The sequence below is a fragment of the Callorhinus ursinus genome, unplaced genomic scaffold, assembly GCF_003265705.2.
Source record: "Callorhinus ursinus isolate GAN/ISIS: 27379988/994484 unplaced genomic scaffold, GSC_fseal_2.0 scaffold38, whole genome shotgun sequence".
Classification (NCBI taxonomy): Eukaryota; Metazoa; Chordata; class Mammalia; order Carnivora; family Otariidae; genus Callorhinus; species Callorhinus ursinus.
Window position 1 is genome coordinate 9,092,004 of NW_027397100.1, and position 26,505 is coordinate 9,118,508.

At 49.9% G+C, this 26,505-nt stretch overlaps 1 protein-coding gene across 4 annotated transcripts; it reads right to left on the bottom strand.

The window, feature by feature from the left end:
* Nucleotides 1–1,991: 1,991 nt before the first annotated feature.
* Nucleotides 1,992–25,901, bottom strand: MANBAL (mannosidase beta like). 4 transcript variants are annotated; one of them, XM_073880449.1, is made up of 4 exons: nucleotides 25,849–25,901; nucleotides 21,064–21,132; nucleotides 15,881–16,088; nucleotides 1,992–3,114 (listed from the first exon to the last, which is right to left on the bottom strand). In XM_073880449.1, the coding sequence occupies exons 3-4, from the start codon at nucleotides 16,028–16,030 to the stop codon at nucleotides 3,007–3,009; spliced, it is 258 nt and encodes an 85-aa protein (XP_073736550.1). In that variant the 5' UTR covers nucleotides 16,031–16,088; nucleotides 21,064–21,132; nucleotides 25,849–25,901; the 3' UTR covers nucleotides 1,992–3,006. The 4 variants fall into 4 exon arrangements, with proteins under 4 accessions (XP_073736550.1, XP_073736551.1, XP_073736552.1 ...); XM_073880450.1 differs by lacking the exon at nucleotides 25,849–25,901 and adding an exon at nucleotides 25,445–25,462; XM_073880451.1 differs by lacking the exon at nucleotides 21,064–21,132 and having other exon boundaries at nucleotides 15,884–16,089; nucleotides 25,849–25,893.
* Between the last annotated feature and the right edge of the window lie 604 nt (nucleotides 25,902–26,505).

Here is a 26,505-nt window from a genome sequence, read left to right on the forward strand (position 1 = left end):
TTCTGGCATGCCTGAGGAAGCTGGAGACCAGTGAGGATGCAGTGGAGTGGGCAAAGGCAGCATGACCTCTCACAAGGGCAGAAAGGTGAAGGAGGTGGAGTGGTTCTTGCAAGCCCTTGCAAGCACGTGGGTCCCAGTGGGGACTCTGACCTTTCCATGAGTGAGATGGGAGAATGTGAGGGACATGATCCTACAGGTTTTACCAGGACCCCTTGGGCAGCTGTGTGAACAAAGGACTACCCATGAAGAGGCTGCTGCAGCATCCATGTGAGAGGCTGGGGGCTGGGCTGAGGCAACAGAGGGAAGTGGATTTTGAAGGTCGAGTCAACAAGGCATCACTTAAGGGTCAGAAGTGGAGAGGCGCTGCAAAAGGGGAATCAGGGATGAGTCCGAGGTTTTTGGCGGGAGCAACTGGGAAGAATCAAGATGCTCTTTAAGATGGGGACCACCACAAAAAGCTCAGACTTGGGACTGCTGATGAGAAATCAGGAATTTGCTCTGAGACGTGTGTTGGGAACCCAGAGAGGAGCAGAAAGTCGGATATGGGAGTCTGGAATTCAGGATGGGGGCCTGGAGGGATTTGTTTGGGAGATTTCAGCAGGTTATGTAGGTAGAATTTAAAGCCTGGATGACACAGATCTCTGAGGGATGTTTGCAGAGATAAGAGGACCGAGGACAGAGACCTGGGGCCCCTCTGATGAGGAGGAGCCAGTGATGCGGGAGGAAAAGCACATGAAGGTGGGGTCCTGGCAGTCAAGGGAGCCAAAGGCTGCAAACTCTGCCCACAGTAAGCATGGCATGAGGGGTTGGTGGAGCAGAGGATGACCCTCTTGCTTCTGAGGGTTGTTCTCTGGCAAACAGCCTCCAAGGGAGACAATTTAAGGGAGTTGGACCTACTGAGGCAGCCTTGTTCCTATGAGCCAGAAGTTGTCTCCCCTGCAGGAGGCTGGAGTACGTCCACTCCAGAGGTTGCCCCCCTCCCAACTCTCCCAGCATGATTTCCCTCTGGTCTCACCTCCAGCCAGGCTTTAAGACTCCATTCAGTCACCTCCCCTCTGCCAGGTGGCTCTGCTGACCACCCAGACGGAGCTGGGTATCCTTCTGCTCAGCCCCCACAGGATCTGCTGCTCCCCCGTTGCACAACTCCAAGTTGTCCAACGTTGTCACCAAGTTGTGACACCAAGTTGTCCACCCCAAGTCTCCTTCTATGCCTGAGTCTCCCACTGGGCTAGGCAAGCTTCCCCCTTTCTCCATCCTGGGCGCCTAGCAGGTGCGAGTCATCTAATGGGCTCTCAATAAACATCTGGCCACGCCTGGTCCTGCTCCACCGAAGCTCCAGCCCCTAGACTTCCCAGACCTTAGTGGGGCCCCTTACACACTGCGCCTACGGACACTCCCTGAGTATTTGTTAAATACCAAGGAAAGGGCAATGGACTTGGACCCAAGCCCGACTTCTGGCACTTTCAAGTACTTTGGACTTCAGTCTCCCATCTCTAAAATGGAAGTGATACAGTCTCCTCACTGGTTGTGACGATGTTTGGGAAAGTGTTTGGCAAACTGGAAAGCAGCCCGGCAAATCAGAGTTACCAGAGCTCGAGGCTTTTCCTTGGCAGCTGATGCAGGGCACGTGACTGGACCTGCATGACCCACCCCACGCCACGTGAAGCCTTCTAGTTGGTTTTTTTCAAGCTGCTTGGAAGACAAGCAGCGTCTTCCTCTGGCAATGGGAACTGGGGAATGAGTGGGGCCCAGCCCCGGTGGAAACTCTCACACACGCATGGACGTTCACGAGTGTTTCCAATGACTAAGGGCCACATGAAGCAGTTGGCTGGACCCTTCCTGAAACCTATCCCGGATGGCTCGGCCTGCAGCGCTGCTCTGACCATCCTCAGCCCTACTCTCCCACTTCTCTGGGGGTGAGCCCCTTCCCCGCACCCAGGGCAGGGCCCCAGGCTCCCCTTTTCCCTCAGCAGCAGGGAGCACACAGGAGGTTCAGCATGTGAGGCAGTTTATTGACGTTTACTTGCCCAGATGAACTTTTCCTCACTGTTTTAGGGCTGAAGGAACTGGTGGGGAGAGGGGAGGTGTACGGACGGAAGCCAAAAGGCTGAATGTGTCATGGTGGGCTGAAAAGTGGTCGGTCTGAGATGGAGAAGCCCCCCATTTCAGAGGCTAAGAAAGTCTGGGCCCAAGAACATGCACTCATACAGCCAAATCCCTTCTATCTGCCACAGGAGAAGCAGGCATAACCCTGGCCGGCTTTCCCGCAGGCTCTCCCGTCAGCGTCAGGCCTGGCCGTTGTGCCTGAGGGACCACCTACAGCACAGCGGCCATGGCGTCTTGCCCTAAACACACAGGGCAGGCCTGGCCTGGCTCCATCCGTACAGCAGGGACAAAGGAGGCTGAGAGCAGATCCGCGGTGCTCGTCAGCCTAGGATCACGACTCTAACATGTAGTGTGAATCATTTTTTTTTCTTTTTTAAAGATTGTATTTATTTATTTGACACAGAGAGAGATCACAAGTAGGCAGAGTTGTAGGCAGAGGGAGAGGGAGAAGCAGGCTCCCTGCCAAGCAAGGAGCCCGATGCAGGACTCGATCCCAGGACCCTGCGACATGATCTGAGCCGAAGACAGACGCTTAATCAACTGAGCCACTCAGGCGCCCTAAAATGTAGTGTGAATCCACAAGTGGGGGCCTGAAGGCCGGACACAATGATGAAGTATGGAAATGTCATTCTGAGCTGACCCAACTTCTGAACCAACAGACTTCTTACCCAGCCTCTGCACACAGGGTGTCTTAGTCCCCTTGGCTCCGCACGGTCCCGGAAGCAGAAGGAAGAGGAAGTGGTGGGCCGCCCAGCTGGGGCCTGGGGACTGTCATGATTGTCCAGACCTCTGTGGTCAGAGAGCGGCCCAGCCACTTCAGCCCCGACCCTGGGACGACTGAGGGAACAGGACGTTGCCCCCAAAGGCCCCCGCCCGGCCGCCTGGCTCTGCAGGCCTCTTCTACCGCTTCTTCTTGGCCTCCTTCTTGGGCCTCTTGCTGGCAGAAAGAGCAACAGCCTTGGGTTTCCTCGTCACCTCCACACTTCTGGGCTCACAGGGCTCTGCCTCCTGCATGGCAATAGAAAGGAGAGTTCTGTTTAGACGAGTCCAGCCTGACACCAGCAAGAAAGAGATCGTTGTCTGAAGGGGGCTTTGCAAACTAAAGCCCACGGAACCACCACTGCTGGGACCCGGGAGCCTTGGGTGGGCGGGGCTGCCCCCAGGGCAGTTCTCAGTGAAGAAGAGGCCCCAAGGGAGGAGGCAACCTTTGGAGCCGGTGGGGGGATGGATGGATGGGTGGATGTAGGCCTCTCCACATGCCAGCCAAGTGACCGGTGGGCAACTCACTTCCCCTTCCCACGTTTTGGTTTACCCACCTGTGAAACGGTAACAGTGATGTGCGCTGGGGCAAGTATGGCATGGAAAGTGCCCAGCGGCTGTGGCCGCACCCCGTGGCAGGCTGCTCACCCTGCGCAGGTACGGGGCAGAGCGCGGGCGAGGAGCCGGCTGTGGGGCAGACCCACCGTGGCTCGCTCCCCCTCCGGCCCTGCTGTCTTCTTTCTCCCATTCAACCCACAGCATGCCAGGGCTGGGAGGGGTGGAGAGCGCTGGCCCGCAGCTGGGCAACCACTGCCTTGTGTTCTGTGGGGCCTGGCGGAGGTGCCCCGTGGGGGAGGGTGGAGGGCAGCCTTGGGGCAGAACTCCAGACTTTCCCTACAACCTGGGCAGCCCTGGTTTTTCTATGTGTCCTGTTCCCTGTAAGATTTGGTTTATGTAAAGGCTCTGCTGTTTTAAAAAACAGGTTTAAAACCACAGCCCCAGGCTCACGTCAGAGAAGAATCTGGAGGGGACTCAGTCCGGTGAAGTGTTCCCTGACCCCGGGGAGTAAGTCCCACCGTGCCTTGGTCAGGCAGGATGTTAGTGAGGCGTGACCGGCCTGGAGAACAATGACCACAGCCCCCGAGCCTCCTCCGGCCCTCAGGTGGACTTCACTTGGCCTAAAGTGTTTATTTTTAAAAATCTGAGCTAACTGGTAGCTTTCCCATTCAATGGAGACTCCCAGCTTTTCTTGAAAATGTGAAACGCCTGGCAACGGCAGCCCCTTTATTCAGGTGCCCACACTCCCACAGCCCCAGCACTAGGGTCAGGAAATGTGTCTCGGTACCTGTGTTTTTATTAAAAATGGGAAAATAAAAAGCAGACAAAGAATACTAAGAAGGAGCATACTTCTGGAAGAGAAAAACACTTCCTCGGTTGAACTGGCCGACTCCCAGCTTCCCGCTTGCTTTGCTCTCTCTCCTTCCCTGGCCCTGCACCTCAAGCCCTCAGGCTGGCAGGAGAGCTGTGACCCTGGCTGGGGAGGGGCAGTCCACACCTATGTGGGGCCTACTCCAGTTGTCTGTCAGCTCCCTCTTATCAGCCATCCTTCCCTCCACCCCCCCTGCCAGCCCGCCTGCTGAGACATCAGTAAAGACCCAGCCCAGTCCCAGGTACCCATGTGTGAGCTTCCTAAGATAACAAGGGGGCTGGCCCCTCCCCTAGCCAGGTCTCTGATGGCAGCACTGGACTCCCCCAGCCTGTCAACTTGGGCCGACACTTTAATGTAACTTGGCCAAAAAAAAAGAAAGAAAGAAAGAAAGAAAGAAAGCCCATTAGAAAGACAAACAAACAAAACAGAACCTCAGAGGAGCCAGTGTGTCAAGTACACAGGCTGAGCAGCCCCCCAACGCCACCCCGCACCCCCCCCCCCCGACAGAGCACAGCGGGCCAGGGCGGCGGGGGAAGGCTACTGTTTAAGGCAAACCCCACAGGGCACAGTCTCTGGAGACCTTGGGAGCTGGAAACTGTCCCCAGTCAGTGCCTATGAGGCCAGTGCAAACCGCTCAGTCCCTGAGTGCCTGAGACAAACAGGCCCTGACAAGATGAATGGTTTCTGCACAGGGAACATGCCAAGCCCACCAGGATCTCTGGAGCTCCCGACCCTCTAAACTCAAAGCTGGGTGCCCCCTCCAGTTTCAGTGGGGCCCAGGTCAGAATCCACAGGGACGGTGACACCCGCCTGCCAGCCCCAGAGCCTCCCTCATCCCACAGACCCTCTCTTAGGTGCCTTATCCATTCTGGTACCTCCCCGACCTCTCTCCTGAGCAGACGTTTTCCTGACCCAACTATCTGTGTGATGGCTGGGACCAGCGCCCCCCCGCCCCCGGGGAACGTCCAACCGCACTGTCCCAGACCCAGCACAGCCCCTTCTCTAGCAGGCCAGGTCCTCCTCCCCGCCTGAAGGCAGAGCCACCACAGCCCCAGTGACCCCACCCGTCTCTCCTCCCAACGGGCCAATCAGTCACCGCGGCCTGGGGATTCAACCCTCTTTAACTCTCGACTTGGTCACGCTCTCCAGCACCGAAGTCCCTACGTCAGTTCCTCCACTGCTAACTGACCTCCCTGCTCTACGCCACGCCTTGTGCAGATCCCCCCACCTTAAACCTTCTAGGGGCTTCCCATCTCCCACAGCTTCATGCCCCACATTCAGGAAGGCACCTAAGGAGGCCACATCTCCAGCTTCTTCTGGGCTCTTCTCCAGACCCCACACTGGGTCAGCTGCCAGGGCTTCTGCTGGTCACCCCTAACAAGAGGAGCACCCTTCTTGGCCACGCGGCAAACCCCTCCCCTGTGGTCTGGCCCAGCTAAGAATGCACTCCTACTCACTGTCTAGTCTTCCTTCTCTGCTCCTCTACCTCCAGCAAGGCACATCCCTTCCTCCACCCCTACCCCCTGGTACTGAGGAACCACATGGTGCCACATTACACGTTACCACAGTTACACATTCTCCTGTTGGTTTTCCCTACTAGCTTGTGAACTCCTTGAGACAGCTTCAATTATGAATGAATGAATGAATGAATGAATGAATGAATATGGAAGATCAGGCAAGATGTCCCATAACCATGGAAACTTCACTCTTGTTTATCATCATGGAAACAGAACACTTAAGGGCACCTGGCTGGCACAGTCGGTGGATTGTGTACTCTGATCTCGGGGTCATGAGTTCGAGCCCCACGATGGGTGGAGTGATGACTTAAATAAATATTTACAATATATATATAACACTTAGGACCAGGTCTCCCTTTTCCCATGGGCACAGAGAACGCAAGGAGATGTCAAACCCAATACACATTCCCTAAAGTACGGCTAGGCGTAGCCTACCAGAGCCGCGACGCCTGTATTTACAACGTACCAGGCCCTGGGCTATGTGGTGTGGACAGGCCTTATTTTAGCCTCGCAAAGTGCCATGCTGAGTCCCACCAGAAAGACGAAAGAAGAAACACTCGGAGAGATGATGTGACTTGCCTAAGGTGTCCACAGTTGGTGAGCAGCAGCGCCAGGACGGGAACTGCAGCTCTTAACGGTCATAGGGTAGAGTCTGTCCCAGGTGTCCTGGGGACCTCAGGGCTGCAGACCGAGAACCCGAGTTAACTGTGAAACCCACCCTCTACTTAGCAGCACCTGGAACCACAGGCTGCACAGGTGATAGGGGAACAAGAAGAGCCCGTTCCGGATTCTGCCGATGGGTCATTAGGACCGCTTGTTTGTAACTGCAGTTCCGACGGGAGTCAGGGGAGCGGCTTAGTGCTTCCCACGCCGGGCTTTTTTACAGCGGGTGTGTGTTCATATTACAGTCACCGAGTCATCTGAACATACTATCTTGTCTCCTCCTTACCCCAGACCTCCTCCTCCCTTCCCCACCTCAGTTTCTGGCCCCATCATCACTCACCCAGTTACCCAAGCTCGAAACCTCCAAGTCATTTTTGAGTTCTCGCCATTCCCTCGTGCCCCCATATCCAATGTGCCCCAGGTCCTGCGCATTCTCCTCTCCAAGGGGCTCTCAACTCCGCCTGGCCCCTCTGGACACACACTGCTGCACCAGGCCAGACCCCACAGCCCCCCTGCTTGCCCCCTTGCTGGGTCAGCCTCCCCCACATTCTCCTCGCCACCTGCCCCAACGCTTTCAGTCTATTCTAAAACAACAGTCTGGACCATGTCTGTCTGCTGCTTTAAATGTGTTTCTGGTCCCCCCTTCGTAGGAGACAAATTTCTAAGAGCTTCCCTGTGGCCTTCAAGGCCACTCCACTCCGGCGCTGGCCCTGCCTCCTGGCTCGCCGCTCCCCATGCAGCCTACTGTCCTGCCCGGCTACCAGCCCGCCAACTACTGCCCACACGCTCTGTTCCCTTTCCTGCTCTGCTGAGGTTCCCAGGCCTCCCACCTATCTGTGTGCATGCAGGGGATGCAGTTCTGTGCCAGGTGCCACGGAGTAATGAAGAGAAGACACACTTAGCGATGTGCACCAAACATCCACTCACTGAGCCTGCATCACCCTAACAAGCCAGCCACTGTGAGCCCAATTTACAAGCAAGGAAACTGAGGCTCACTGAGTCTCAGTCCCTGGTCCAACGGGGCACAGCCGAGTTTCCAAGCTACAGGGAAGCAAAAGCAGCTCTTATGCACATGATTCAGATGCTGGGGTCCTAGCCACGAAGAGCTGTAGCTCCAAATTCTTAGCCAGCAAGAACGACTCTGAATGAATGGCTGACTTTTAATTTCTCCTCAAATGCATGCTGCTGGGACAAGCTAGGCAGACTCCAAGCACTACAGCCCCACCTTCAAATCTGGGAACTCCGAGCCTCCTCTGAAGCAAGTTTTAAGTTTCCTCGGCAATCACGTTGTCGGGAGTAAAAGAAAACCTCCCCCGCCAGGTGGCTGCTGGCTCTGCGGAGGCACCAGTCCTCTGTGGACACAGGCCTCATCAATAATGAAGCAGTTCCACAGCTGCTTACGAGGCCAGAAAATTGCTGCTATTCATCAGATTCAAATAATCGAATCTGTGCCACAATGCAGCAAATCCCTTCCAGCAGGGAAAGCACTCAGAATTTTATGATTTCCACTATACAGTTCAGTGTGGTTTCAGTCCGATAAATCAGAACAAAGCATCACTTCACACAGACCGAAAACCATTCTTTCCTCTCAAGCGGTCCAGGGAAAGAAAACCACTGTGCTACATGCGTGTATCCTCACGCACCCGCTCTCACTTGATCCCCAGGAACTCTGGGCTGGGAATGCACGCTGTCCCTCTAACAGCTCAGGACACAGGCTTAAGGACGTGAAGGGTGGGCCACACTCAGACCAGGTGTGCCCAATGCTGATGCTCCCGCTCGTCCTACTGCGCAATCTTGGCCCAGGCCCTGGGCAGGGTGGGGGCTGAGAAGACCTTGCAGGGGTGGAGCCAGCAGTGCCCTTGAGAGGCGGCTAGGACTAACTGGAACAGGGAGTGGGGGAGGCTGCCCACAGGGGCTCAGCGAGGCGAACGAAGACACGGTGTCCAGGATGTGCCTGGCAGGCCAGGAGAACGGTGATTAGAGAGAACAGCCTTGGAGCTTATTCCAGACACAATTCAGCACAACTGCAGGCCCTTCCCACTGGCTGGTCTGTGGCTCTTTGTGTGTCCAGCTGTCCCTCCCATGAGACGGTACACATCTCAAAACCATGTTTATACCGTCACCCTGCCCACCACGCAACAATCTCTCCAGAAGGGCTCGTTAAGTAAAAAACACCCTACCGCCCAATTCAGCTGCAAACTGCTCCTAAGCTTAAAAAAATACAGGGCAGAAACTGCAAAGTTAGTTCTCCGAGCCTGTCTCCTAAGGTGTTGAGAATAGGTATAATATACACTTGCCCGAGTTAATGACTTACTCTGGCAGCCTCAGACAGAACTTTTCAACAGGGTCCTGAACTTCTAGGCCACTGCCGGGAAGACTCCATCCTTTTCAGGGCTCCAAAACTACAGAGCTTTCTAGCTGACAGTGAAGGCATCACACTGAAAGGCCACCATTCTTGCTGTCAATTCTGGTGAGTTCTCCAGTGGATCACAATGCTGCACATCAGTTGTCTCTGTCTGCCCAACCCCCCTTTCCATGGCAGCTCTGCCCTTTCTCGATCCCATGTGGTTCTAGGGGGGACTCTCAGTCCCTGTGGCCACAGGTGTGGCCAATTAACTGTGGCCTGGCCAGAAATGGTACCCACTGCCCCTTCCCACCTATGGGGCAAGGTGCAAGCAAGTGGCCAAGCCAGAGCTAAGGACAGACCTTCCATGAGACCTGGAAAGTGAGCACAAGCAGAGAGACGGCTTCTCTCGCTTGTAAATAATGAGTGGTAAGGCAGCAGACGGGGGCGGCTGTGGCCATCTCCCAGCCACGTGGCGAGGGCCTACAAATGAGGCCAACACTCGCAGGAGAGCCAGGAGATGGAGACAGAGCCCTGAAGACCTTTGAAGCCTCTGAGCCCAGCTGAGCCTTGAAACTCCCAGTTCTAAGAACCAATACAGTCTCTTTCCAGAGAAAGTGCTGGAGGTGAGTTTCTGAGAACTTTCAACAGAAAGAGTCCCCGTCCCTGCAAGAAGAGACTGTGGCGGCCCACACAGAGACAGCAGAGTGCAAGCGAAGGTGCCGGCCTAGGGGCTGGCAGCAGCCGCGGAGATGTGACATATACATGTGAAGAGATGGGGACAGTCAGCACCCGAGCTCTAGGAGAGTCTATGAGTCACTGCCAGATGAACCACTACTATCTGCTTCGTGAGTCGCTGAACTAAAAGTCAACACCCACTTGGTTAGGGTTAACTGGATCAACCTTCTGTGTAGAAACATCCAAGAGGCTGGGAGTCAGCTCCAGCGAGCTTTTGGGAGATGGGGAGAGGGGCTCCCTACCTATATTTCCTCATTACCCACTCCTTAAACTCCTGGAATTTGGCTCCCACCTCATTAAAGCACCACACCCCACTCTCAGAACAGCTATAGCCTATCTTCCCAGAAAGTACGCCTGAGCATAAAGACCACATTTTGTTCACAGTTTCGGGGAGCTTCTGGAGCCTATCCAGGGACCCCCTAAGGATCCAGGAACTCTATGGAAGCCAAACTCTGGAGGGGAGCAGCCTTTCCTCAGTTGCTCTGTAGCTCTTGCTGCCCCATGTCTGGGGGGACCGGGGCGGACAGGTGCTCTCCTCGAACGACGGCGGTCTTCTGGGAGACCGCAGGCCCCTCTGCCCACTGCTCTGCCCTGTCTTCTGAGAGAGCCACCAGAATGGAGACCCCAGCTCCGTCTGCACAGCACTCCTGCTCCTTTGGGATGTGGCCTGCCCCTCCCACCACACGGGCCCTAGCTGTCCCAAGCTGGGTCAGCTACAGTTCCTTTCCTGGGGATTCTGGAACTGGAACCAAGCAAGAAGGCAGCCTCCAGACACTGCAGCTGAAAGACATAAACTCTAGAAGCTGTCAGTGGCCATGTTCATCTCACCACAGGGACAGCGAGCAGAGGAAGCAGGGCCCTGGTGACAGAAGTGAAAGACAGGAGACAGACAGGGAGGGAAGACGGAGGGGATGCAGATGGTGAGTGACAGGGTCCTGGTCCCCACCCCTTCCAGGGGCCCAGCTGCAACCCTGCTCTGGGATGGCACCTGCATCTTTTCAGTATATCCACACTGCACAGAAACTACTTCAAGCAGGTCGGGAAAGCCCGAAGTTCAGGCCTTTCCTGAATCTTAATTTCCCTGAAAAAGCTCAGCAACTCACTCTTGAAACTCTAGGGTTTCAAGTAGTAATGCCATGTGGATAAAATAGCCCCCAGGTCTCTATCCCAACTTCTCACTGGCTCTTTCTTTCCCACTTGGATGTCTTGCTAGTATTTCAAACTTAACACTTAACATGTAGAACTGAACACCTCCTACCCTCCCAAAATTGGTCTGTGCTTCAGGGAAAGGGTCTAAGACTAGGCCAGTGGCTGCATAACAGAATCACCTGGGCACTTCAAGTAAATACTGATGTGGGCTACAGTGAACAACAGAATCAGAATCTCCATGGGTGCAGCCCAGGCCTTTGAAAACCCCCCCAGGCAGGTGCCGCTGGAGAATGGTGGACCAGCCCAAGGACTCCCTAGGCGCTTGCTCACAGCAGACATTAATGATCACTCACTTTACCTGGAGCCTAGAAGCAGGCCCAGAATCCATCCATGATGGCCACCCCACAATCCATCAGACTTGGCATGAGAGATGACATGCATGTGCCCTCTTGGACTAGAGAGAAATGGGGTAGGATCTACTCTCTTATTTTAGAATCCAGCCTATGAGAAAATGCTTAGAGTAAGTGCAGCCCAGGCCTCAATCAGGCTCACACAAATGTTTGTTTTCTCAGGTCTTGGTTTAATGAGGTGTCGACGAGAACACGTTCTCATTTGGCTTAAGACTGGAAGGACTTTAGTTTTGATTTAGCAAACTGGCTCTTGCTCCCACTACGGAAAGAAGGGGGTGGGGTGGGAAGCATTTGTATGTGTTCCTTTTTTCTTCCCTGATTACCCCCAAAAGAGCTTTCAAATAATCTGCTAAGTATTGAAGTACTGAAGTCATAAACTAGTTGCAAAAAATCGGCTTACTGGAACAACAGGAAAGACATTCTTTTGCTTTTCAAAGGCTTTCCCATCATCTAGAGCCAAAAATATTATCTTCTGACCCAAGAAGCCACTAATAAACCTTGTTTCTATAGGCCAAGCAAGAGGGATGATTTTGCCCTAAGCAAAAGGGCAAAGAGAGCAAGACTGTTCTCTGGGTCCTCCCACCCCCACTTCTACCCTCTCCCACCTCCTGGCACCCTCCACTTCCAGTGGCACCTTCCACTTCCCTCCTGCCCTCGGGCTTCCCCGGGGTCCCCACCAGCTATCCCCAGAGGCACTCTTCCTCCCTAAGAGCTCCCTGGCCCCAAGTAAAATCCCCTTCTTTTCTCCATCCGCATCCAAATTCCAAATCCCAGCTAGCTGCAGGCTCTACCTCTGAGCACCGTCTCAGCACTCACCCTCCCTTTGTGAGACGGTTTGTGCCCAGAGCACCGTGCTCCCTTCCATCTATTTGGGAGTGTGGGGGGTAAGAGGAGGCTGCCTTCTGGGGGCACACTGAGGAAAGCCTGCAGTAGAACCCCTGCATAACTGGGGGCCATCTGTTGGCCTGATGCACAGATAAAGTTTAATTACCAGTACTGTATTTTTTGTTACTGATCCACTGAAAAGCTTAAAAAAAAAAAAAAAAGGCTAAAAACAGTAAGCTTCAGTTATGAAGACAATTCACTTATGTGAGCCTTAGTCCCGTAAACTGCAAGATAAATTAAAATGAGATGGTATGTACTATATTTATATTTCAAAAGACGAGGCTGTTGTCCCAAATTAACCTCTAAATGGTAGAGCGGGAGAGTGGGGGGAGCAGGCATACAGCTAAGCCCTTTGTCAACTCCCTGCCTCAACAGGCCTCAACCCACTGTGCCACTAAGAACCTCAAAGAGGGGCGCCTGGGTGGCTCAGTCGGTTAGGCGTCTGCCTTCAGCTCCAGTCATGGCCCCGGGGTCCTGGGATCGAGCCCCGCATCCTTCTTCTCCCCTGCTCATGCTCTCTCTCCACAAAAATAAATAAAATCTTAAAAAAAACACCAACCTCAAAGAGATGAGTAAAAGGCACCCCCTCTTCCTTGTTTGCTAAACTGACCCAGGCCTCTGTGACCAGCTAGAAGGGTTAAGAACACTACAGGAGGTGAGGAGCAGCTCTCCAAAAGGCCACACACCTCTGACTCTACATCTCTGCCTGTAAAATAAAAACATCACCTCCCTCCCTTGGGACTCCTAGCAGGCTTCACCGGTGGCCAATGACAGTAAAAATGTTTGTTATTTATAATACCCAATAGCATGCCGTGTCTGCGAGGACAGAGCCCCAGAGCACAGGGATTACGTTTTTAGAGTGTGATACAATTGTGGGTGGAAAAACTCCAATCGTGACCTCCTTCTCAAAACACCAGAGTAAGAAACGGAGATGGACAGGACCCTCAGAGGCCATGAGTCCGTCCATGTTCACCAAGGCTTCCCATGCCCTCAGTGGCTGTGCCTTCCCCCGGCCCTGACCCCTAAATGCTGGAGCTCCTCAGGGCTGCAGCCCAGGCCCTCTGCTCATCTCAGCCCACGTTCTCGCCCTGAAGGCCTAGTCCTTGCCTGGCTTCAATTACATCTCAGCTCCCTCATGTTGATCAGCACTTAGCCCAGACCCTCCTCTTGCTAGAGACCTGTGGATCCAACTGCTTACTTGGCAGAACCACCTGGATATCTTAAAGGTACCCGTTAAAAACTGAACTCAGCACACTTCTTCCCCAGCCCCACCCCAAGCTGGTCCTTCGCCAGGGCTCTCCATTGCATCAGTAAACGGCCATGAGCCTCCCAGCCACATGAGCAGGATCTCTGGGACATAGTCATCTCCAAGAAAAATGCATCTCCAGAATATACCATATGTTGTTAAGGGAAAAAAGAAACAATGTGAAACTGCATTTAATAGTGTGCCATCTTTTATGTATCAAAGGGGAGAATATTTATATATAGACATATGTATGTGTATCCACACCACACACACATATGCATTTGCTTATGGTTTTTTTTTAATTTTTTAAAAAATGTATTTATTTGACACACAGAGGGAGAGAGAGAGCACAATCAGGGAGAGCAGCAGAGAGGGACAGGGAGAAGCAATGCGGGGCTCGGTCCCAGCACCCCGGGATCATGACCTGAGCTGAAGGCAGACGCTTAACCAACTGAGCCACCCAGGCGCCCCTGCTTATGTTTTCAAAAAGAAACAAAAGAAGAGTAAATCAAAATAATAAAAATTATTACCTATGGAGGAAGGAAGGGAAGAGAGTGGAGAATATTGAGGTTAAAGGAGACTTTCAATTGTATCTTGTATCATTTTGACTTTGGGAGAAATACTGTACATAAACATTTAATGTAATTTTTTAATTAAATTAAAATGGGAAAAAAAATCCCTAAAATTCCAAAAAAAGTTGAAGCAAATTAGCCTAACTGTATATCACAATGAGAGTATAACTATATGAAGACAAGAATTACTAAACCCAGTACTCTGACCATACATCCCTACTGGGATATATTCTAAAGCCAGAAAGAACCCCAAAGAAATCTTATATTTCATTCTGAGTCTTAATGTTAGTAGTAAAAAACAAGGTAGTTATTTTTAAATTATAATAAATATATTGTAAGTGTGTGCAACAGAGTCAACATAAAAAAAACCTGCTATCTTTAGAAAGCCTGGCTGGCACCTGGGAAATTGGATTTTGGGTGGTTTCCACAATTCCCAGAACTGGTAAGAGTGACTCACTGTACCTAAATCAAACAATATGGTTTATGCCGAATACCTACGTTCCTTCTGGAAGTCTGGAATTCTGGTCCATAAGCAGAGGGTGTTTATGTGACCCGTCTCCAAGAGAAGTCCTAGGCAATGAGTCTTAAATGAACTTCCCTGGTAACAATATTTCACACAATGTGATGAGGTTCCCCTTGAAACCATTTGAGCATAAAAAAACCTAAAAACTTATCAAATATATTAAAATGTATGTTCAAGGGGTGCCTGGGTGGCGCAGTCGGTTAAGCCTCGCACTCTTGGTTTCAGCTCAGGTCATTATCTCAGGGTGGTGAGATCGAGCCCTGTGTCATGCTCTGTGTTCACGGTGGATTCTGCTTAAGACTCTCTCTCCCTCTGCCCCTCCCTCCCATCTCTCTCAAATAAATAAATCTTTAAAAATATATATATATAAATAAAAATACAAATATAATGTTCAAAATGATGTGAAAATCAAAGCTTCATTGCCCAAGACTGGAGGTTGCTAGAGTCCAAACTCACCTGCTCTGAAAATTAATAAAGGGAAAGAACCAAGCATTCATCCAGCCTTTACTATGATATGAAGAGCATTTCAGAATAACCATACAGGTAATGAGGAAAAGGTCTTCTTCATCGAAGAATTCCAGCCAATAAATGCACAAGGAAATAATGGAGCTCAGCAATGGATTCTGAAAACACTTAGGTGAAAGACTGGTGGGGATTTTTCAATAGAAGGATCAGCTAACACCACCTGAACGCACTGATCAATCGGAATCTCTAAATGTGTGACAGGCAAACACCACATGCTCATCGATGACATACATGTAACAGGAAGTCCACAGCACCAGCTAGGAGGTGTTCTCACCAAGTAACCTGATCTGAGTTCACTCAAGCATCTAGATTGAACTTCCTATTCATAGGAAATACAGGGAACAGAGAAATGGGTTAAATGACACTGCACAGAGGCAATCAGCTAAATCCTGGAGGTGGATACTGTAGATGACAATGACCCGCTTTCTCCAACAAATCAGTGTCATGAGAAAAGGGAGGGTGGGGGAGAGAGGGTGGTGGAAGGAGGGAGTATGCTACAGAATAAAAAGACCTATAGAATAAAGTCAATACAACAAAAAGCCAATCTGATCCTGTCAGTGTCTTACCTAAAACCCTCCGGGCCCCACCCACGCCTCTCATCATGTCCCTCTGTGCACTGGCCACGGTCATCGTCGTTCAGTGACTTGAACTAGACTAGGGTCCTTGCAAATGCAATTCCCCTGCCCCAGGGAAGACCAGATCCTCCCCCTGGATATGCACCCTCACAGTGCTCTGGGCTTCTCATGGAAACATCCACAAGTGTCATTTCTGCCCGTCTCTCAAGGACTAGAAGCTGCATGAGGACGGACACTACAAATTGCTGCAGACTGACATGTAGCAGGCAGTAAATAAAAATCTCCTTAACATGTGTGAAGAAATAAAGTACTGGTCACATGGTTCAAAGCCACTAGGCGGGAATCTGGCAGAGTCCTAACTGATTTTCTCTGCCATGGTATCTGTTTTTAAGACCTAGAACCCAGTCTGAGGAGCAGAGGCTCACAGGGAAGGACTCACCACCTCGTGGGACTTGGGAACAGGTAGGATGATGGCCAGCACACAGATGAGCTGGAACATGGCCCCCAGGAAGAGTCCGTACCGCAGCAGGTTCTCCAGGAAAGTAGGCTCAGGCACCTCGGGAGGTGAGAAGTCCAGGTCGGAGGCCATGGCCTCGGCCACCTGCTGCCTGTGGTCTCCTCTGAGTCACCACTCTCCAGAGCCAACTTCTAAACACAAAGGTTAAGTATCACGTTTCTACAACTGACTTTTATCCACTGGCACAAACACATGCATACTCGCGAGAATATATAAAGCGGTCACGGTGAGATGTTAGCAGCATGTAAGCCGGAGCGGAAGATACATGGACAGTCACTGGACTATTCTTTCAACTTTTTTGAATATTTGAATTTTTTCCAAATACAAAGCTAGGGAAAATAAGTAAAGGGAAAGACTTCAACAAAAATCTCTAATCGACATACATTTGAAGGTCTGATACGTTTCAGGTTTTGTTCATTTATTCATCCAGTTATTCATTCAACACATACCTGCTGAACACCAAGCACTGGAGAGAGAGCAAAAGAGACAAACCCCTGCTCTCTTGGGGCCTACATCTCAGGGCAGAGGCCGACAGCACAGCCGGACGTGCTGTCCCAGCTGGTGACAACGGCGCTGAACAAAACTTGCGAAGGGCACTGTTTTATTTTGTACGGGGTGACCGACAGGAGGGGCTCGCTGAAGAGAGGGGAACTGAGTGGCAGAGACATGAAGTGTGAGAGTAAGCCACTGGAACATCCGAGCGAGGCATTTCCAGGCAGAGAGAAAAGCAAGCGTAGAGGCCTTGGGGCAGGGAAATGAGGCCAAAATGGCCAGAGGAGAGCGCTCAAGGAGGGAAGACCAGGGAGAAGTGCAGGCTGACCCCACTAGGACCCTGACATTTCTGGATTGACTGAAGCCACTGAGGATTTTGAGCAGAGGAGTGACATTATCTGATTTACATTTTGATTGGTGGGGAGAGGGGCTGCAGGGTAGAAAAGGGAGGCTGGTGAGGAGGCCACTGCCAGTAACCCAAGTAAGAGATGCTGGGGGCAGTGGTAGCCAGTGGTGGCAGGTCCAGCTTCAGCCAGCCTGTCCTTTCACCAGGGCCCCCACTCCTAATACCCTGGCCAAGCTGAAAGGACTGCCTGTAGTTCTCCAAGAGCATGGGCTCTTTCAAAATCCTGGGCCTCTGCCCAGGCTGCACACTCTGCCAAGAGTGCCCCCTTTTCCATTCTGACCACTTGGTGAAGCCCCCATTCTACCTCCAAGGCTGAGCTCAAGTGTCACCTCCCCAACATGCCTTCCTTATTGCTGCCTCCTACCCTGGTATGACTGAACCACTTCCCCTCTACCACGGCATCCACAAGGGGCTTCCTTCCGCCCACTGCAGCAAGAACGGGGCAAACTGACTCTGGACGCAGGCCCACCTGACTCCAAAGCCCTCTGTGTTTTCAGAGATCTGCGCCACAATGCAATTTCTGGTTAAATCTGAGCTGTCCAATATGGTGGCCATGAGCCACTTGTGGTTCTCGAGAGGTGAAATACAGCTGGTCCAAACTGAGATGGCTGTTAAGTCAAATACACACTCAAGTTAGGACATAGCAGGAACATAAACATGTAAAGTACCCCATTAATGATGTTTTTATATCGATTACATGTTGAAATGATATGCTGGATTAAATTGTGTTATTAATTTCACCTGATCTTAAAAAAAAATTGGAGGATTTACTTTCTGATTTCAAAATTTACTAGAAAGCTACAGTAAGCAAAACAGTGTGGTACTGGGATAAGGATACAGATGAATGGACTAGAGCGCTCAGAAATAAATCCTCACATAGGTAGTCAACTGATTTTCAAACAAGGGTGCCAGCATCATTCAATGGGGGAAGAACAGTCTTTTCAACACATGGTGCTGGGAAAACCTGCAGATCTACGTGCAAAATAATGAGGCTGGAACCTCACACCATATACAAAAATGAACTCAAAAATGAATCAAAGCTCTAAACTGGAGAGACCACACTATAAAACTCCTAGAAGAAAACATAGGAGAAAATCTTCATGAAATTGGATTTGGCAATGATTTCTTAGACGTGACACCAAAAGCAAAGGCAACAAAGTAAAAAATAAATTGGACATCATCAGAATGACTTTAAAAATTGGTACATCAAAGACACTATCAAGGGAGTAAAAACACAAACTGGAAAACTGGTTGTTTCTCAAGAAGTTAAACACAGAATTACCATATGATCCAGCAACTGCACTCCTAGGATATACCCTAAATAACTAAAAGCAGAGGCTCGAACAGATACCTGTACACCAGTGTTCAGAGGTGCATTCACAACAGTCAAAAAATGGCACCAACCAAGAGCCCATCAACAGATGAACAGATCAAGAAGATGTGGTACATACGTACAAGGGAATACTATTCAGCTATTAAAAGGAGTGAAATTCTGACACCTGCTACAACATGGATGAACCTTGAAGACATGATGCTAAGCGAAATAAGCCAGACACAAAAGGGCAAATGTTGTATGCTGCCACTTGTAAGAGGTACCTCTATTAGTCATATTTATAGAGCCAGAAACTTGATATAGGTTAGCAGGGGCTGGGGGAGGGGACTGGGGACTTAGTGTTTAATGGGGGACTTTCAGTTTGGGACGCTGAAAGACTTCTAGAAATAGACAGTAATGGTGGTTAGACACCACTGTGAACGCCACTGAACGACACACTTAAAAAATGGTTAAAATGAGGGCGCCCAGGGGTGCCTGGGTGGCTCAGTTGGTTGAGCGACTGCCTTCGGCTCAGGTCATGATCTCAGGGTCCTGGGATCGAACCCTGAATCGGGCTCCCTGCTCGGCGGGAAGGCTGCTTCTCCCTCTCCCACTCCCCCTGCTTGTGTTCCCTCTCTCGCTCTCTCTCTGTCAAATAGGTAAAATCTTTAAAAAAAAAAATAGTAACTTGATGAATAATTTTAAAAAAAAAAAAATGAGGGCGCTTGGGTGGCTCAGATGGTTAAGCGTCTGCCTTCAGCTCAGGTCATGATCCTGGAGTCCTGGGATGGAGTCCCGCATCAGGCTCCCTGCTCCTTGGGAGCCTGCTTCTCCCTCTGCTTCTCTCTCTCTCTCTCTCTTCCTGTCTCTCATGAATAAATACATAAAACCTTTAAAAAAAATTGTTAAAATGAAAGGAAAAAAATGGTTAAAATGGTAAATTTTATGTTATGTATATTTTACAATTTAAAAAATTTCCCTTTTTCTTTTTACTTTTTATTTTTTTAAAGATTTTATTTATTTATTTGAGAGAGAGAGAGAGAGAGAGAGAGAGCACATGAGGGGGGGAGGGTCAGAGGGAGAAGCAGATTCCCCGCTGAGCAGGGAGCCCGACGCAGGACTCGATCCAGGGACTCCAGGATCATGACCTGAGCCGAAGGCAGTCGCTCAACCAACTGAGCCACCCAGGCATCCTTCTTTTTACTTTTTAAATGTGGCTACTAGAGAATGTAAAATTACACACTTGGCCTGCATTGTATTCCTATGGCACAGGCTTGGGCCAAAGAGAATGTTCTAAGACCTTCCTCCACGGTGGCACTGCAGTTTCGTTGCTTTGCACCATCGTCAGAAGAGGGACTAAAGGGTAGCAAAACAACCTTCTCAGTAAACAGAGTGGGACTTATGCAAAGGTGTACTGTGTCCCTTTTGACCTGGGCACTTGGGAAGGTCACACCCCTGTGCCAGCAGGGTGTCCACTTTCACATAGCTTCTGCTTTCTCTGGGAGCCACCTTCAAAGCCTGGGCCCCCTTTTGAAAAAAAAAAAAAAAAAAAACCTCAGAGCTGGCAGATCTTCATCCTCCCAGGAAGGATTTGACTTCTGGAAAGAACCCAACATCCTCTGAATCCAAGTGTGGTGAATCAGGTGGGGCCACGAGCTCAGGAATACCATTTTTGGTCAAATACAAGGTATGACGACACTCAGGCACAGGCAGATTGTTTGGGGTGGCTCATGAACTGGCCCCGAAGTGAATTCCAGGACGGCCACGGGAACAGCTTTTCTGGAAGAAACGTGCCGTCCTGCCAGGGCACCAGCATGTGAACACCACGGTGGAAGCAAGCATTCTCGGTTCTTCACAGTGGCAGCTCACAAAGTATACATTTTTATTTATTTATTTATTTTCAGATTTTATTTGAGAGAGAGCATGAGCAGGCGAAGGAGCAGAGGGAGAGGCAGACTCCGCACCGAGTGCAGAGCCCAAAGCGGGGCTTGATCCCACGGCCCCAAGATCACTACCTGAGCCCAAATCAAGAGTCAGAGGCTTAACCAACTGAGCCACGCAGTCGCCCCTAAAGTCTACATTTTTAAAAATGCCCTTGGTCCCAAGCTTTATGCTTAAGACTGCAACAAGCCTACTGAACTTATCAATACTTAGATTAACTAGTGTTACCAATAGCAACACTGTTATGAATACTTGGAATACAATAAAAAGATGGGGCCTGAGGGTGGGGGGCAAAAAGCCTGACTCAGCAATTAGCTATACTTTGGGGCCATCTCTTGACCTCCTGGAGACTTGATGTTCTCATGAACCAAACAACAATAATATTTATTCAAAGCTATAATGCATTTAGGCTTTTTTTTTTAATGGCAATAAGGCCATATATAACAAGAGCCATAAAAGTGATTATATCCTTTGACTGAATAACTCACTTCCTAGAATTTACAGTAAGGAAACAATTCAAAACAAAAAAGGCTTCAGGTACAAAAAAGTTCACAGCAGCGCTATTCATGATACTGAAAAACAGGAAGCAACTAAAGTATCCAACAATAAAGAAGCAGTTAACCCAATTACGGCACATCGTGGCATATTCCCCCTTCACTAAAATGGCAAATATAAACAACGCATATCAGGTCAGTGGAAAGTCTTTGCAAAGTAACGTTCACTGAAAAGAGACAACAATTTGTATGAACACTGTGACTGCAACCATGTATAAACTTGATTTCATTGGCCGAAGAGCCAAACAGGCTAGGAAGATGTGAATTGTCACCGTAATCGTCACCGTTCAAGCGAGGACTCCCATATTGGACAGCACAGGTGTAACAGGAGAGCGGTTGGGAAAAGGTTCTGGAAAACACAAAATGCCCTACAAAGATTGTGTATGCTTTACGACTCTTATCTAGTTTTCTCTGCACCCCTGCGCTTGACTTCCCAGCCTTCCTGCCAGTGTTTCTGGGTCTTCAATTCCTGCGTACAGAAGTCACATGAGTCCTACTCATCCTTCAGATCTCAAGTAGGAGGCAGTTGCCCTCAGACTCCCTGTGCGAGGCTGCACCCCCCCACCCCCAACCATGGCTGCGGCAGCAGCAAGGAACAAGTCATTCGCCAGATGTGCACCACACCTCACAGTGAGCATCTCCTTCACTTCGCAACAACCTGGGGAGGCAGGTATTACTAATGAGGAGGAAGAAACGGAGGCTTGGAGAGGTTACGCGGCTCAGGGACTACATGGCTGATGAGAGGAAAAGACGGGCTTCAAACTGGCTGGCTCCTCCACAGCCTGAGCTCTTTCCCACTAGGTCAATGGTTTTCAAAGTGCAGGGCTGTGACCCGTCAGGGAGCCATGGAAACCACTTAGGGGGCTGCAAGCAGCAGTTTTTCCTTTTAACTTCATTAGCCAACACTTGATTTAACTAAATAAATGACAATAGAAAATATTACATTAGTGGGGCACCTGGATGGCTCAGTCGGTTAAGCATCTGACTTTTGATTTCAGTTCAGGTCATGAGCTCAGGGAAGTGAGATGGAGCCCCACATCGGGCTCTGGGCTCTGAACGCAGAGCCTGCTTAAGGATTTTCGCTCCCCCTCTCTCTGCCCCTGCCCTCCCCCCCACCCACTTGCTCACAAGCTCACTCTCTCTCTTAAAAAAGAAAGAGAGGGAGGGAGGGAAGGAAAAGAAGGAAAGGAAGGAAGGAAAAACAATCACATTAGTAAGGGTCAGTATTGTATCCTGAAGCTTTTTTTCAGTTACATCCATTTACATCCAAGTATGTGTGTTCTGGGCCAAAATTCAAAACATATTTCTTATTATTTTGAGAAATAAGGAGTCTGGAGTCTAATGTTTTTTACTTGCTCCAATATAAGGCCCTGGACGGCAGGGGCCCTGGGCCCACCCTGAGTTTGTTCCAGGGCCTGACTCAAATATTTGGTGAATGATGAAGCCTATGCCTGTTTCCCACCTGGAAAGCAAGAGCAGATGCCTCAACCAACTGCCTCATTTAACAATGAGGGGGTAGAAGTGGAGAAGCACGGGGCTTGCTTAGGCTTTCCCAGTGAGTCAGGGCAGAGCTGACTGTCCTGCGGTGTCTCTAGCCCTGCGGTGCGCCAGACTTGCTTTAAGAACAGGAGCAGAGGTTTTTATATGTTGGGGAAATCTCATACCCCTACCAGAATTTAATAAAAACCACTTACTCATCTATTACCAAACACGACAAATAATTTCATAAGGTTACTAAAACCCTGAGGCTCATCCCTGAATGCCAGACACTAGTGGTCTGAGACATTCATTCATGGGACACATATTGAGCACCTACTGTGCGTCAAGTATTATTCTAACTCCCACCATGGAGTTTTCATTCAAATGGAGGCACTCACACATATACAAATGGAATATAATGTCAGAGCTGAGTATTATGAGAAAATATAAAGAGGGAGTACAATTTTATATGAGGTGGTGAGGGGAGGGCCTCTCTGAGAAGGTGACGTTTCAGCAGAGGCAAAACGAAAGGACAGGAACATCATTTAAATATAGGCTGGAGTACCCCAGGTTGGAGGAACGGCGGGGGTAAGGTCCTGAGGCAGGAATGAGCTTTATGATCAAGGAGAACAGGAGAGTGAGCAAGCTGTGTAGGGCCAGACTGGCCATTATAAGGCCTTTGGCTTCTCCCCTCAGTAAAAGGGGAGCCACTTAAAGGTACTGAGCAAAGATGGCAAGGTCTGACTCATTTTACAATGGTTCCTCTGGGGCGCCTGGGTGGCTCAGTCGTTAAGTGTCTGCCTTCCACTCAGGTCATGGTCCCAGGGTCCTGGGATGGAGCCCCACATCGGGCTCCCTGCTCAGCAAGAAGCCTGCTTCTCCCTCTGCCTGCCACTCCCCTTGCTTGTGCTCCCACTCTCTCTTAAATAAATGAAATCTTTAAAAAACAAAAATAAAATAGTCCCTCTGGCTGCCACTGTGTTGAGAACAGACTGCAGGGGGCCAAGAGTGGGAACGCTGAGACCAGTCAGGAGGCTGCTGTGAAACAGTCCAAAAGACATGCCTCCACTGGGGCAGCAGCAGTGGGGGTGATAAGCTCTGGGGTTATGGATATAGTTTGCAGAGAGAGCCAATGGCATTGCTGAGGTAAAATCTGAAAGAAGTAAGTTAAAAATAATCCCTGAAGGGTGCCTGGGTGGCTCAGTTGGTTAAGCGACTGCCTTCGGCTCAGGTCATGATCCTGGAGTCCCAGGATCGAGTCCCGCATCGGGCTCCCTGCTCAGCAGGGAGTCTGCTTCTCCCTCTGACCCTCCCCCCTCTCATGCTCTCTATCTCTCATTCTCTCTCTCTCAAATAAATAAATAAAATCTTTAAAAAAAAAATAATAATCCCTGAAGGTGAAACTATTCTGTATGATACTGGAATGGTGAGTAACAAGACATTAAGGATTTGTTAAAACCCACAGAACTTCCCAGCACAAAGAGTAAACTTTAATGTATGCAAATGTTTAAAAAAAATCATTTAGGAGGTCAGGGTATCCCAGAATGGAACACAGAATGTGACATTCTGAATCTAAACGTATTACAAATGTATTAAACAACTTTACTGCAAGGGTAGGGGGAATCAGGTGCAGACCTCAGTAACTTTGGAAATGAGTAGTCTGTAGGACTTAAGGTAAAAGGAACTGCATATGTACAGTATTCTCTAGTTGATAAAGTTACTTCCCACAGGCAGCAGACGTTAACAATTCTGAAACCACTATATACGTATCCTGAAATTGAACAGCTGAGTAAACTGATGGTAGATGGTGGGAGCTAGATTAGTCACAGATGGAGTGGGAGGTTACAGATAAGCCAGAGGAGACTAGAAAGATCCATGTGGAACTGATGAGAGTTGCAGACACGAACTCAGATTTAGCTTAATATAGATACACGTAGCTACACAAAGAAATATTTATAGATATGTATGTATATATATAGATTAGTATACACACTTCTGTCTCTTACACTGAGGGTCTAGAAACATGGGCATCCCCGTAGCAATGATCACACCTAACAACCAGGTCTTGGCATTTAGTACATTCTCCAATAAAAGGAAGCAAGTCTCCATGGAGAAATGTTTAATTCTAGGACTGAGGCATGAAATATACAGGATGAGCCTGGAACAGAAAGTGTTAACACACACACACACACACACACACACACTCGCTGGGGCATGTCAAAGGGATAGAGGAGAGCCCAATGACCTAAGCTGGAGCACTTTTTTTTTTTTTTTAAAGATTTTTATTTATTTGACAGAGAGACAGCTAGAGAGGGAACACAAGCAGGGGGAGTGGGAGAGGGAGAAGCAGGCTTCCCGCTGAGCAGGGAGCCCGTTGTGGGGCTCGATCCCAGGACCCTGGGATCATGACCCGAGCTGAAGGCAGACGCTTAACCAACTGAGCCACCCAGGTGCCCCTAATCTGGAGCACTTTGAGCAATAAAATATAGAATTACTGGATTAAAACCCAAAGTATGAAAATAAATATCTGAGCCCCTACTGATATAAATAATTGAATAGGTAAATAAATGGGGGAGAGTTAACAAATTTCCCATAGAGAATTAGACATAATTTATGCAGATACTCCGCCTTTAAATGTGAATGAAGCATGATTCCACACTCTTAAGTGTGGGCTGTATGTAATGACTTTATTCCAAGACTACAATATGGAAAAGGGGAGGAAGGGAAGTAAGTTTACAGTGGAAAAGCTTGACTACTTCAAGCTAGTGATCCAAGTTAACATCAAGTGACAACTTATATTGATAGTATGTGCCCTTGATGTGATGTGATGTGATGTGATGTGATGTGATGTGATGGCACTTTACCTCTGTGGTTTTCCTCCCCCAAACCCCTAACTCCCATCTAATCATGCGAAAAAAAACATCAGACAAATCTCACCTGAGGATCATTTTACAAAATATTGGACCAGTAATACTCAAAACTGTCAAGTTGATCTAACAAGGAAAGTCTGGGAAACTAGCAGACCCCAAAGCAACCTAAGGAGACATGACGACTAAATGTAATACAGTATCCTGGACAGGATCCTGGAACAGAAAAAGGACACTGGGGAAACTGAGCCAAATGCGAATAAAGCATGGACTTTGGCTAATATTATCAATATTGGTTCATTACGTAAAACACGCACTGTGCACTTAACTAAGCGCTTTGCATACACCATCTCATTTAATCCTTAGATAAAGCCTATGTACCCATTTTACAGAGGAGGAAACTGAGAACCAGGGAGATAACCAGAGAAGGCCTACCCACGATTACACAGTACTATGGGGCCCACTCAGGAGTCGAACTCCGGCCGGAATGACCCCGGAGCCCGGGCTCCTCCTAACACTCCGCCGGTGGCAGGAAAAGGCCAGATCCCGACAGCGAGCGCAGGGTTCAGGCCCGGGCTCCGAGCGAACACACTGGACGACACCGGGGCGAGGCCCTCCACCTCCCAGGGACTCAAATTCCCCTCTGCAAGTAACTTCCTGACGAGCGCCCCGGGAAGTTATTCTCGTCCCGCGCAGGGCGTCCCCGGCGCCGGCCGAGCAGCGCCGCCCGGAGCAGCCGGGCCGCGGCGCCCGGGCCCAACCCCCTCTCCGTTCCCACCGCCCGGGCCACTCCGCCCCGCCCCGAAGCCCGAGCCTGGCCGCCGCGCCGCCGCACTCACCTCCCGCGCCGCCCGGCCGCTCCCCCGGAAGTGGTTCCGCGTGGCGGGTCCCGGAAGTGACGCCCCGTGCAACCAGCGGGCTCCGCTCCGCCCACCTTGCTAGGGTTCCGGCCTTTGTCCCAACTCTGGGAGTTTGAGCCGGAGGAGGATCCCTGGGGAAGCGAGATCCAGACCTCCCCGGTTCCTCTAAGCCCCTTTGTCCCTCAGCTCATTTCAGCAGGCATTTATAGACGTCTATAGGCGCTTTAATTCTATGCGAGACCCTGAGCTAGGAACCTGCAAAGAGGGGAGAGGAACAAGAATTCTTAGCAAACAGAAGCACGTTATTAGAATTCTTTCAAAACTTTGACCGAGGGCCACCTGGCTGGCTCAGTCGGTAGAGCATGCGGCTCTTGATCTCGGGGTCATGAGTTGGAGCCCCACGTTGGGCATAGAATCTACTTGGAAAAAAAAGAAAAAATTCACTGAGTACATCTTCTATCCCCTGTGCTGGTTACTGGAGATACAGTGAAATTGTGAAATAATAAATGTTACTGCTTTCAGCCCCTACTTTCAGTGTCATTTGTTATATAGCATAGATAACTATACATAGACGATCAGGACCTAATCTTACCCTCAAGGAGCTCACTCTTAGAGGACACTAATTATAACTGAGGG